This window comes from Cyphomyrmex costatus, unplaced genomic scaffold (genome assembly GCF_001594065.2).
Source record: "Cyphomyrmex costatus isolate MS0001 unplaced genomic scaffold, Ccosl1.0 scaffold14, whole genome shotgun sequence".
Taxonomy (NCBI): domain Eukaryota; kingdom Metazoa; phylum Arthropoda; class Insecta; order Hymenoptera; family Formicidae; genus Cyphomyrmex; species Cyphomyrmex costatus.
In genome coordinates this window covers 196,892-209,329 of record NW_017275390.1, presented here as the reverse complement: position 1 = coordinate 209,329, position 12,438 = coordinate 196,892, and the positions used below count along the sequence as shown (strand labels likewise).

At 32.6% G+C, this 12,438-nt stretch overlaps 1 protein-coding gene across 1 annotated transcript in view; it reads left to right on the top strand.

The window, feature by feature from the left end:
• Gfrl (Glial cell line-derived neurotrophic family receptor-like) overlaps nucleotides 1-12,438 on the top strand; it is a 188,210-nt gene that overhangs the window by 162,187 nt on the left and 13,585 nt on the right. The window contains exons 13-15 of the mRNA XM_018551329.1: nucleotides 1,631-1,835; nucleotides 2,302-2,447; nucleotides 2,933-3,061. Coding sequence (XP_018406831.1) covers nucleotides 1,631-1,835; nucleotides 2,302-2,447; nucleotides 2,933-3,061 — 480 coding nt within the window. The remainder of the gene's footprint in view (nucleotides 1-1,630; nucleotides 1,836-2,301; nucleotides 2,448-2,932; nucleotides 3,062-12,438) is intronic.

The window sequence follows — 12,438 nt, the reverse complement described above, 5'->3', positions numbered from 1 at the left end:
AAATTTTATTATTATACTATTATTACGTTATTACTAATTCTAAACGTAAAAATGCACTCATATGTATGTAGTACGTTATTCCTTTTATATGTTCTTTATATTGTATACTCACTATACTGGGTGTACAAATAAGTATATTTTTAGGATGACTTTAAATAATGCTAACACACACAAATGCGTATTTAAATTTTCGTGCACAATTATTTTTCAATTAGTAAAATTGACTAACCTATATTTTGAATTTGATACAACAATTTGTAGTTAGAAAATTAATATTTTTTTATTTAATTACAAATGAACACTAGGAAGGTGTACGTTTGCATGTTTCACTATTTTTATCGTGGATAAAACCGTCACTGAAGCAACCAGAATATTTTATGAAACTTACACTATCAGATATCAAAGAAGAAATGGTAACCCAATCCGTTGAATTAAATAACATTTTTTTATTTTTAACTTTCATTGTATCAAAATGTAAATAGATCCATTTCTGTAGTTTTCAAAGTAGAGTTTCCATCAGAGCGCACGCGCGGTATGATATTTTCCTTCTTTTCATGAAAAAAATTTCCTTTTTCCTCTTGCTTTATTTCGAAATTTTCTCATATTTTCTTTTTCACAAAAAATTTTGTTGTGCTACAGTTTATTCTTTCAAGGGTATGTCACACACTCAAATTCTTTATTTTAATAAGAAATTTCGGAAGTTTTATATTCAAAGCATTTATTTTATCTTTTTAAAATTAATTTTTTAATAACATCCTCGGGTTGAAAACTAGTGCTGTTTCAAAATAAAGAAACAAAGATTAGACACGATATTCAATAAAATTGATTACAAAGGTATTTTTAATAATAAAAAAAATGAAAGATCATCTCTTAAAAATAAAATCACGAATTAATTTTTACTATTAGATAGATTTCGTGATAGATTTTTAGTACTAGTAGTATATGTCAGAACATTATCTATAAGATGTTTTATAACGTGTGAGCATAACTTTGAAATGGAATTTAAAGCACAAAATAGTATGATACATTTTTATATAAACGTTAATTTTTTTTACATTTTCGATGAGGATAGACTAGTGGTGTCTACTTTGAATTCACGCATTTTATGTAAATTATGTGGACAAAAATTTATTGAAATGATATCTCTATAACATGTCATGAATGACATATGTTATCAAAATATCAAAATTTCAACATGGATTGCATAGAATAAAGATCGATGTGAATTTATTCACGTGAATTCCGTACATTACTATCTTTTAGTTTATCCCCATTATATTTCATCATTAATTCTACGTGGATTATATATGTAGGTATATTAAAATCTATACGGAAGAGAGAGAGAGAGAGAGAGAGAGAGAGAGAGAGAGAGAGAGAGAGAGAGAGAGAATCTACGTAAAATTCATGTTGAAACTTTGGGGAAAATTTATTTCCCCAATTGTTTACATAAAATACGTGGATTTAATGTAAACCACAAACGGTGTTTCCATCGGAAAAACATTGCGAAAACTTATTTATACACTTAATAAGTAACAGTTTACACACTTGCGGCACTTTTAAAATATTATATATATATAGTATATATGTGTGTGGATATAAGTATTGATTGCAACGTATTCTACTTGCGCAGCTTTATCGTGAAGACGAGCCCGAATGCTCAGAATTGTGTGTCTGTGCTGAGGGTGAGCAACTCGTGTGCAACACCTTGTGCATCGAAACGTTACCCTGTAAGACGGATTTTGCTTTCTACAATCATGAAGCGCCAGCCTACCAAGCGCATCGAGGTCCTTGCCTTTGCTACAGCGGCGGCTTTATATGCATGCGGCCTTCGCCCGGTGAGTATAATAATCTCTTTCATAACTATCATGCGATTAAATTAAAGTCGATCATTTAGCACAGCACTTTGAACTCTCTGCAAACCAGTATAACCTTAAACGCTATTTTTGTAAGCTATATAAGTATGATTATGCGATTATAATTTTATCATAAAAATAAATTAATGTATTGAAGTTTTGTAGGAATATTTTATCCTACATTTTACTTTGTTAAGAAAAATTTTTTATTCTGGCAAATTACGAATGTTTATATAATAAGCAATTCAATAAATATTCAAAGAAAATATGTTTATATTAGTATAAAATAAGGCTATTACATTTTATATGTTCACTTAAACGTTTAATAAATGTCTTTCTTTCTACTGAATTCGACCATGAGTTTGATTTTACGATGATTTTCGAGTAATCCGACAGAAAACGATTTCTCTTCTCGCCATATAATACCAGCATTGTGTTATTTGTACAGAGACATATAGTATACCGCACGGGGTTTTCATGTTCCTGGGATACAGCGAGAAGGACGAGACCTTATTGAAGCAGTACAACAATGTGACCGTGCTGGACGCGGTGTCATCTCTCGATAATTTCATGAGAAAGGAAGTCAATAATCAGGTGAGGCGTTGCCGGAACATTGTTCCTATTGATCGTTATAATCTCGATTAGATAACACTTTGAAATTGTCACTCCTTGATTAACACCGTACGCGCGGCTTACGGCTCGATGGAAATTTCGATCAAATTCCAAAATCAAGAGATTGTCTTGGCACAATTTGCCACAAATTCAATGACCCAGAAAAGAATTTAAAATTAGTCGGTTATTCCGAGGTTTATTACATCCCGCGTCGTTTCGGCGGCGAAGGAGAGCGTTCTGTGAAATTCCCAGAATGCAATTAATGCGCAGCATCTCCGATCGGCGCGTGAAATCCAGATAATGAGAAATGTCAATAAGAAATGTAATCGCTCGTCAAACTGTGCGTCGATTAAAAACTAAATCGAGTTGCGCGGAATTTAATAAAGTCGCCATAATTGTAGCCATGGCGCGCCAGCGTACCTACGTATCTACCTCCTTGAATCAACTCTCCCGTCTTTCATTTACAGACAGTATGCACACTCTTCTTGTATAACGCGACCCGAGAAAACGTGATTGCAGTGGCACGGCTCGGGACCGACAATCCACCCTTAAATAGCAGCCAGGCTCAAAGTCTGCAACACCTGCTGCGCGTCAAGGTAAGCGAATCTCGAATGGACTTTTTCGCACTGCATGAAGAAAATTGAATACCTTGGTGCGAGAGCTAGATAAAGCCACAAAATTTTTGAGAAACCATGAAACAAAGGAACACATACTCGAGAGAAACAGAATTTTATTATTCCACTTATTACCTTTTTCAAAGCCTCGAGTAAATAGAGCTTTTGATCATTACTTTTTTAAAAACTACGTTAAGGTATTCTGAACTTAATGCGACGCTTTATAAGCGCTGCATTTAAAAAAATGTTAAACTTTATGCATTATAACGTATATATATATTGACCTAAAATATTTGTAAAAGACTTAAGAAAAAGTATTTACTTTTTTTTCGTTATATCTTTTATTACCTTACTCTACAGGTACCTTTTTATTCAATATAGATGACAGAATGTTTTGAATATGATATTGTCTACATCTAACATATAGGATGTCTCATAACTTGCGTGAAGCAGTAGAGCGGATTAAACTGAATCGAAAAGTACCATTTTTGCATAATTAATCTTACATTATGTGTGCATGGTGTATTTAAAGTAATTGCTTGCGGGGAATGTGTGATTTTAATACCTCAACGCAGAACAGTACATACTTTATACTGTACGCAAGAGAGTAACAATTACATTGTTTCAAATATTTTATATAAAAATTTATACATCACAAATTCATCACAAAGGCATCAAATTTATTCAAATTGTATACCGAATTTTTTAGTGAGTTTGATATTTTAGTCAAGATTATTAAAAAAAGTTCGATTTGCTTTATTTTTCTTATTATATAAAGTTAATCAACTTTTGATCAATTTGATAATATTTTTGAAGGATTTTAATGAGGTAATAATCAATGAATAAATATGCATCCTTAAACAAGCTTATAGCTTTACATGCGTTTATGATTGTTAGAATCACGACGAGATGTGTGTGTGTGTAGTGTGTTTGAAGATGTGCTTTACAAATGACATAACAATTTACATATTGCCGCTTCTGCGAAGCCAATACCGTTCATACAGCACATCTCTAAATAGAGATCCTCTAATCAGAGACTGGCCATAAGAGCGTATCATCTATCGTGGCAACATCCTGCAAGTGAGATAAGACATGTTATCTTGTTCTACAGTGGGAGTAGTAAACTATATATACATGTACATATTGGAGTAAGCCTTTGCTATGCCAACGTGTGGAGAACTGTGCAAGAGTGCATGCTATGCGAGTTGGAGACGTTTACCTCTCTCGCTTCGATATAGTATATTAAAACTTGCATAGCTATCACTTTTGCAGTTAGTCACCATCTGCACTTAAAAACTCATTCCAGTATATATGGAGGTCGTGTATGAGAAAGAAAAAATTACTACATTGCTCTAATACAAATTGATGAAAAACGTCGAGCCAAACAAAAGTGATTCTCTTATGGCCAGTCTCTTCAAAGCATTTTGCCGAACTCCTAGTAACCGCAAACACTGTAAATTTGTAAAAGCTGTTTCTTTACGTAAATGACTGCTTATTCGAGAACCTTTTTATTATTTATTATTATTTCATACAACCTTTTTTTATTTACGTATCCAAGATTATCTCAGTCCTATAAATTTGTTAAATGTATAAATGCTTATATATATTGTTATATTTAGTGTAAACTTTTTACTATAAAAAAAATTTTTTAATAATTTTATTTCACTTTTTAAAACAAATTTTGACAACATTAATGAATTTATATTGTTATTTCATTAATTATTACGAAAATCATAAAATGGTACGGAACTTTTGGATTCAATTTAGTCTGCTCTATTTACTCGTTGTAAGACACTTGTAAATTGCTATTACTTTGAAAGTTTATAATATCGTGCATTAAAGTACCGAATGACGAATGTAATATCCGGTTCAAATTTGTAATACGTCTTAACAATGTGATATAATCTCTTCCTGTTGAATTTGTATTTTATGGCTATTTCTTTGTAATTTGTGAAGCATGTGAATATTGGGTCAACTTTTAAGTCTTTATCGTATTTGCATTACGTGTAGAAATGTTCCAAAGTTTGTAAGACCTTCTTGAGGGTCTTTAAAACAGCAAGAAAGGCTGATCGCGTGAATGACGGCGATTCGATACACGCCCGTGCGTGCACCCGACAGGAAGTTGGTGCGAAAGGGCGATAACGGGTCCTCACGAAAGTTTTAATTTCTCGGCGAATCTCGGCGTCGTTCGGGCGGAATTATCGCGATTAATCCGCTCGTTCCTTGCCGAATTTCACCCTTCTCGCCGCGATAGATCTCTCGGCAGCTCTGCAGATCGCCGATCGATCTCTGGGTTATTGCACGCGAGAATGTAGCCTTACACGTGTCCGGAACATATAACGCGTTCGCTTATAATCGCGCACAGAGCGATTAAAACTCTGTGATCGACTTACATACACGATGTCGCGATTTAAATATACTCGATATGGCATAACCGATCAAATGTAATTTTTATGAATTACGTTTGATTGGTTATGCCGATAAAATAAACTTATAAATTATAAAACACGCGAAATCAAAGCCATTATATATCATAAATTGATCAATTAGATGATCGATTTAAAAAATATTAAATTAAAAAAAATAATCGCTTAGAAAAAAATTTAATAAATATAAAATATGTAGAAAAAATTCTTATGAATTTTTAATAAGTTAGAAGGTTAATCAATAATCTACTTGTCCCTTTTGTTAATAAATTTAATAATCCATGATGTATTTATATTAAATGTCTTAATCGATACTAATAGCTGTTCTATAAAGTTCAAATATTTATAGAAAGTACATTATAGATAAAATACACATACACACACACACACACACACACACACACACACACATCAATTAAGAATACTGAAATAATTATCAAAGGTGTACTTCAAGGCGCAGAGGATTAATAAACGATCATGAGCATTTGCTGTTGATAATAGAATAAAGTTTTTTAATTTGTACGTCGAAAGAACATTACAAAGATCTCAGAAATGTTACAAGATCTGACAAGCAATACCACAATAGAACATCGAAAACTGACGCATGCAACACAAAAAAAATCTCAAAGAAAAATTCTTTTAAAACGTTCAATAAATGTTATTATGTTCTAAAGACGTTCATCGAATAAAATGTGCTATGTGAGCAAGTAGTGCGATCTCGGAATGAACTAAAAAAGCTCTACATTTAAGCACTGTCCACGTATTAACATTTGTGCTTCGAGAGATCATACCTTTATAACATATTTGACCCACATACTCTGAACATGATTACATCGAAAAGCAATAATGAAATTTTCTCTTCGGCGAACATATTCTGCGAATATTGAACGGCGGGAGGGATTTTTATTATAACGAATTCTCAACGTCAAAAAATTCGCACGAAAAAAGGATAGATCGGAACAACACGCCAATTCGAATCCAGAATATCTCCATCAAGTTGCAAATGGACCGGCGCTTGATCACAGATTGGAAATCGCCTCGGGAACCTGTATGACTGTGTAAAATGCGTGCCGTGAGCAGAAAACGACGTGCATTTAGCGACATACAGATCGAAGCAAAACGTCACGATCGATTGATGCGAAACAAAGTTGACGAAAAATTATACGCTGATTCTGATTTGAAAGTTTCGCTAAGAAAGTTTCTCACACAATGTCGTCTTACAAGCATCTATACGTCTTACAAGTATAGCAAATTTTAAATATATCTAATATAAATATATCAGAGCGAAAAAGAAAAAAGGAGAAGGACACATAAAGAGAGTGTGCCGAAATTCTTTCAGACTTACAACGCAACTCTAATCAACTACCGTAGTAATATTACTTTAGTTAAATTGACACAAGCAATCTAACAATTTTTGATGCTTATAGCATCTTATTGGATCTTAATAATATGTTAAAAGACATATTAAAATTTAATGATGTAAAATTAATGATGTTAAATTAATGATAAATCGAAATCTGAGAAAAATAAGTCTGAAAAAATTTCGGCACGCGATTTAGGGGACTACATACGTGGTAAATAAAATTCACACATTATATTAGCAACCAAAATCCTGCTCTTGACCGTCATTTGGCCGATTATATATCATATTTACTCGTTTTTAAATATGTATACTCAGTTTAAAATTAAAAATAAATTTATTAATAATTGAGTTTAAAATTAATTTTTATTTATTTTTCCAGTAAAACAAACTGACGTTATTTACCGTCATTTTAACGGTATAGATGTTATTTTAATATCAAAATAACAATAAGCAACGTCAGTTTGTTTACTAAAGAAGTATGATTTAGGAACCAGGTGGTACAATTTAACGACCCGATCTCCAAATCGTATCGAAAGCTACTTGTTTTAAATCTAATTTAAATAATAATTTAATGTGTGTTTATTTTCGCAAAAGTATTGTTTTGTTTTATTGCGAATGAACCAAAGTTTAATCTAAGTATAGAAATATTCCGATCTCTTCAGTACTTTTGTTACAATTTTGTTTAAACGTTAGGGTAATAAAACGTTGAGCGACTTCCCCCATAAGTCAAGTTTAAAGAATTAAACACTGCGTTTAGCTAAAAGAAAAAGAAATTCGTATTTTGGAACTAAGATATAACTAAAGTTATTTTATGGCTTATAACTTCGCTCATCGAATGCCCATTGGACGGCTTTAAATAACGGCTCGACGGAGAACGTCTGACGGGATTACGAGAATTCGTTTCTGCCATTGCCAGCGGGAGAGATAGCGTATTTCGATTCGAACGAAATGGTCGACTAGGCGACCCATGCGATATATATATATATATAGATAAATAGATTGAGGTTCGCCCGATGAGATCCGAGGATCGCGCTAAGCAACGTTCGCGAAGAAAAAGGCGAGTTTAGAGAATGGAGTAGACCCAAGATGATTGTTATCATTAATGGCAGACTATCTTCTTTCTTTCTTCTTCTCAATTCCACGCAATATCTTTGGAATTTTCGTCTATATATTGTATTTTAGTAAAGATAAATAATTTAATATCTTTATATTCAAATTATCCATTAGTGTTAAACGGAATATTTGTTACTCCTACAGAAGGAATCATTTTGTTGAAATACCTAAAAATTTAACTAAATACACATCTGAAAATGATTGTGTTATGGAAATAATTATGTGCAGGACGTTCATGCATAATGAGCAATTCTGCAAAAAGTTTTAATATTCTAGCAACCATCTTGAGCATCTAATTATATTTTGATAGTTTTAACAAAATTATTTTCAGATTCGTGTCTGACTAAATTTTTATATGTTTTAGCAAAACTGTGCAAGCCACAGTATAAACTTAATAAATTTTTATACGTATGCAGTTGTGCGCTTTTATTAATCAGTACATAGAAAGAATGATTTTGCTAGGCACAGATCTGAAAATAATTTTGTTAAACCGCGTGAGAATAATTATATAAGACGCGCAGGCACGATGAGTAATGCTGTAAAAAGTTTTGACGTTCTAGGAATCAGTTTGAACGTTTAACATAGTTATTATTTCGACAATCCAACACACAGAATTACTTTCAGCCTGGCTAAATTTTTAGATACTTGAGCAACACCATTCTTTATGTGTACAGTTCGAGATTAGAGATCACTTTATTAAGTAGAAGAACTAAATGAAAGTATGCAACCATTATACGAATTTGTCCGCGCGAGATGTGTGTCTGAAAATTTTCAGATTCACATAAGTTTCCCGTAGTGGCACAGTTGGCCCGTGCGGTTCGTCCCCAATGTGATCTCGCCCTCCTTCCCCCGTCTGCCTTGTCCCACAGGGCTCGTAGTAGCAGCGGACTGCATCGTAGAGAGCGAAAGAGACGGAAACTTGCATTTTCTCCCAATGACTGCACGTCGCGGCTACATACGTCATAAAACTTTGCTAATATAGCGAAGGACCAGCGTCTTTGCGCCGGTGACTCGAAATCGCTCGTTTCTCTCTCGCCGAGCAGCATTCGTCTTACTTTCTCTCATCTTTCACTTTCTCCTTCCCTCCCTCCCTCACATTCACACCCCCGCGTTCTCTATCTATAGTCGAGCGGGATTTATGCTATTCGAAGCTCGTGCAGAACTTTACGACTTGGAATATCTCGCTCAAATCATTATTCGAATCACCTGGTCGTTTGTCAGCCAAATGCAATCGAATATCTCCTATATCGAGGAACAAGTATCGATTGTCTTTAATTGGAACTTCACTACCCATTGTCTATGAGATTATTTTTGTCCGTTTTATACAATTTTCCCATGATTATTCGACCGTGATTGTTCAATAATTTGACCTAATTCGATATCGATATCGCGTGCTCTTAGATTCCGTGCAGCCAATTACGCTCTTTCAATTAATTTTGGTTATATCTACAAAATGCGTCGAATTGCATATTTAAATCATGTTTAATTGAAATCGCCAAATAATTTTTCTGTTGAACAATTAAATCAATTTAATTAGATTTTTAATTCAATATTCAATATTCATCAAACTAATATTTGAGATAACTTTGAGACGAATTATATAGATATAATCCAATTTAAAATGCTGCGAATATTTTACACTTTACTTTAATTATTTAAAAAAAACTTTGTCTAATAATATATTATTAAAAATACTTTATTATTGCATTTATTATATAGTTAATTTACATTTTGGACATACTTTTCTTTGTTATCAAAACTTAACTTTTGAATAATTTATTTTTTATTCGTCTGAAGGTAAAATAATTAATTCATATTAAAAAGATGTGTAACATCACTTTTATCTTATATATTGCTTATAAATAGAAAACTCTCTAGCATCGTGAAACAGAATTAAACTGAATCGGCGAAGGTGACTTTGCACCAAAGTGGAGATAGATCTTGGACTTTCGTGTATATCGTAAGTAGAGCTGACGAATTACTCTCCTGAGAAAGAGAGTACCGATGATACGATCTTTATTCGGTGTGGCGCTAAGTTACCCTTGACGGGCGCAATTTAATCCCATCTTACGGCAGTTCGAGAAACGGTGAAAAAGCCGTGGTTTCTCGACGCTCCGTTTTTCAATTATGCATTCGCATATTTTACCGGAATGCCTTGTCGCATTCAGCGACGAGCGCGACGACAGCTGCCGGACTGCATTTACCAGGTTAACAATAATTCAATGTCACCATCTTACGCCAACGGGTATGTACCGGGTGCTTCTGCGATAACTATGAATATAATCGTTGCTTATACATCCAAATTTTACGCGACAAATCTTTAAATTTCTGAAATTAAAAGTATCGCGCTTTTGTATAATGTGCGTTTTTATTTAAATATATATAAAAACAATATTTAATAAATATAAAAAACATTTAAATAAATACAAAAATTATTATAGATAATTATAAAGTATAAATAAAACAGATATACCTAATTTTCAAAGAAATAAATAAAAGGTCAAACAATTTTTATATTAATGATTTTTTGTATGCTGTTAAAAGGTTTTACCGTTTTTTCTTTTTATTATAGACATTAAAAATTCATTTTTAAAGCTCAAGTAAGTTTCATTTTATTCTAGAAATTCTTTATAAATGTCGCATATTAATCGCGCAAGGGAGCGATCGTCTGAGAATGCGGAAAAATTTAGAAACGTTTTCTACTGCCAGGAACAAAGACAGAAAATCAAGAAATCTGGAAATATAGAGAACTTACACGTCCGCAACGCTTAATAATTCATATCAGAGAGCCCTTCCTGCATTTTCACTCTCGATTACCTTCCAGTAGATGGTCATTGCTGCTTTTACTGCTGTAAAAGCGACATCGAGTGGATGCTCGTCATTAAAATACTTCAAGACTTTGTATCGCGCCGTTAAGAATGAAATTGTAGAAAAATTGAAACTCATTAAATCTGCCATGTTTTATTTTTATACCAGCTAACAGGATGATTCATCGTGTTTAAGGTTACTGTTAAACATGCTCACAACTATAACAAACAGCGACAAAAATGATAGAGTATCTAGTTTTTGTACGATGTATGAAAAATTGAGCGCTTCGAAGAATAAATCGCGATGAAATGAGGGGCTGTCGTATCAAGCGGCATACGAAAAACTCAAACAGAATTCCATCCCTCATCTTGCTATTACTTTTTTTATTAGTAAATATAAAGTGCAAAATTATAAAGTTATAAATATTTTTTTAAATATTAATTGATATCAAGTCGCACGCTATTTGTAATCCATATTGATCTATTCTATTATTTTTAAATTTTTCAATAAGAAAGATTAATATTCCTTATGACATATTAGAATATATTGATTACATATTCTTCTAAAATATATTTTTAATTAGAAGATACTCTACCATTTTCGATTACTTTGTTATAAAAATTTGATAATAAAAAAATTAAATTTGTATGTATAATTGCATTTTTTAATGTTTTATATCATTTTTTTCTGACGCTTGTTTTTTTTCTTCATCATCTGTTAGAAAATAGAAAAATGACTGATAAAAGAAGCCTCTTAAATGACGCATGAAAATTCAATGAAAAGTCGCGATAGCTTCGGAATCGATACTCGGATACTAAGTTCAGCGCGGCGGGATAGCGTTAGGAAATATGAGGGGAATGCGAGAGAGGGAAAAGGTATAGGTGCCTTTATTGGCTCTTTGCCAATGGTTGCTATCTATATGGAACACCTGCGTCTGTCCGATGTCTCGAGCCGCGACAGATCGAACAATACGAGAGTCTTAAGACAAAGAAGTAAGGGAATGCGATAGTTCTCTAAAACGAAATAGAGAACATTTCTGCATTGTCTTGTCGATCTCAATTGCAAGAGTTTATAACATTTTATTATAATGATAACAATGAAATTAAAACAGGAAGCCTTCGATTTTATACTTTTTCTTAAATCTGTTAAATCTTCCCCAAGAACGCGGGTTTTACAAGAAAATTCTTTTATAAATTACAAAAGTGAAAAGGGTTAGTGGAAGTTGGTGCAGTGCACAAATTCCTTTAAGTGCACATAATTTTAAATAATTACACTTACAGTATATACTTTAGCATTTTAGCTCACATTTTTTGCTGTCTTTAGTAACAGGTATCCTTTTATGGATTGCCGCATGATTTACCTTGTATAATAGAATTAATACACACTTGTTACTTACTGTCATTAAAGATGGCCAAAAATATGATCTCAAACGTTTAGATATATTTCCATAATGTTATAATTATTCAGTAAGAATTATGTGCACTTAAAGAAATTTGCACTAATTACTGCGCTGACTGATCCCATTTCTCTTTTCACCTTTGTAATTTAAATTTATATAGGGTCTACGTTTTTCCATTTTTTTAAACAAAATTGAGAATTTTCTACATTTTAATTTTGATCCATGTGAACGACTAAGACCGTTATTTATT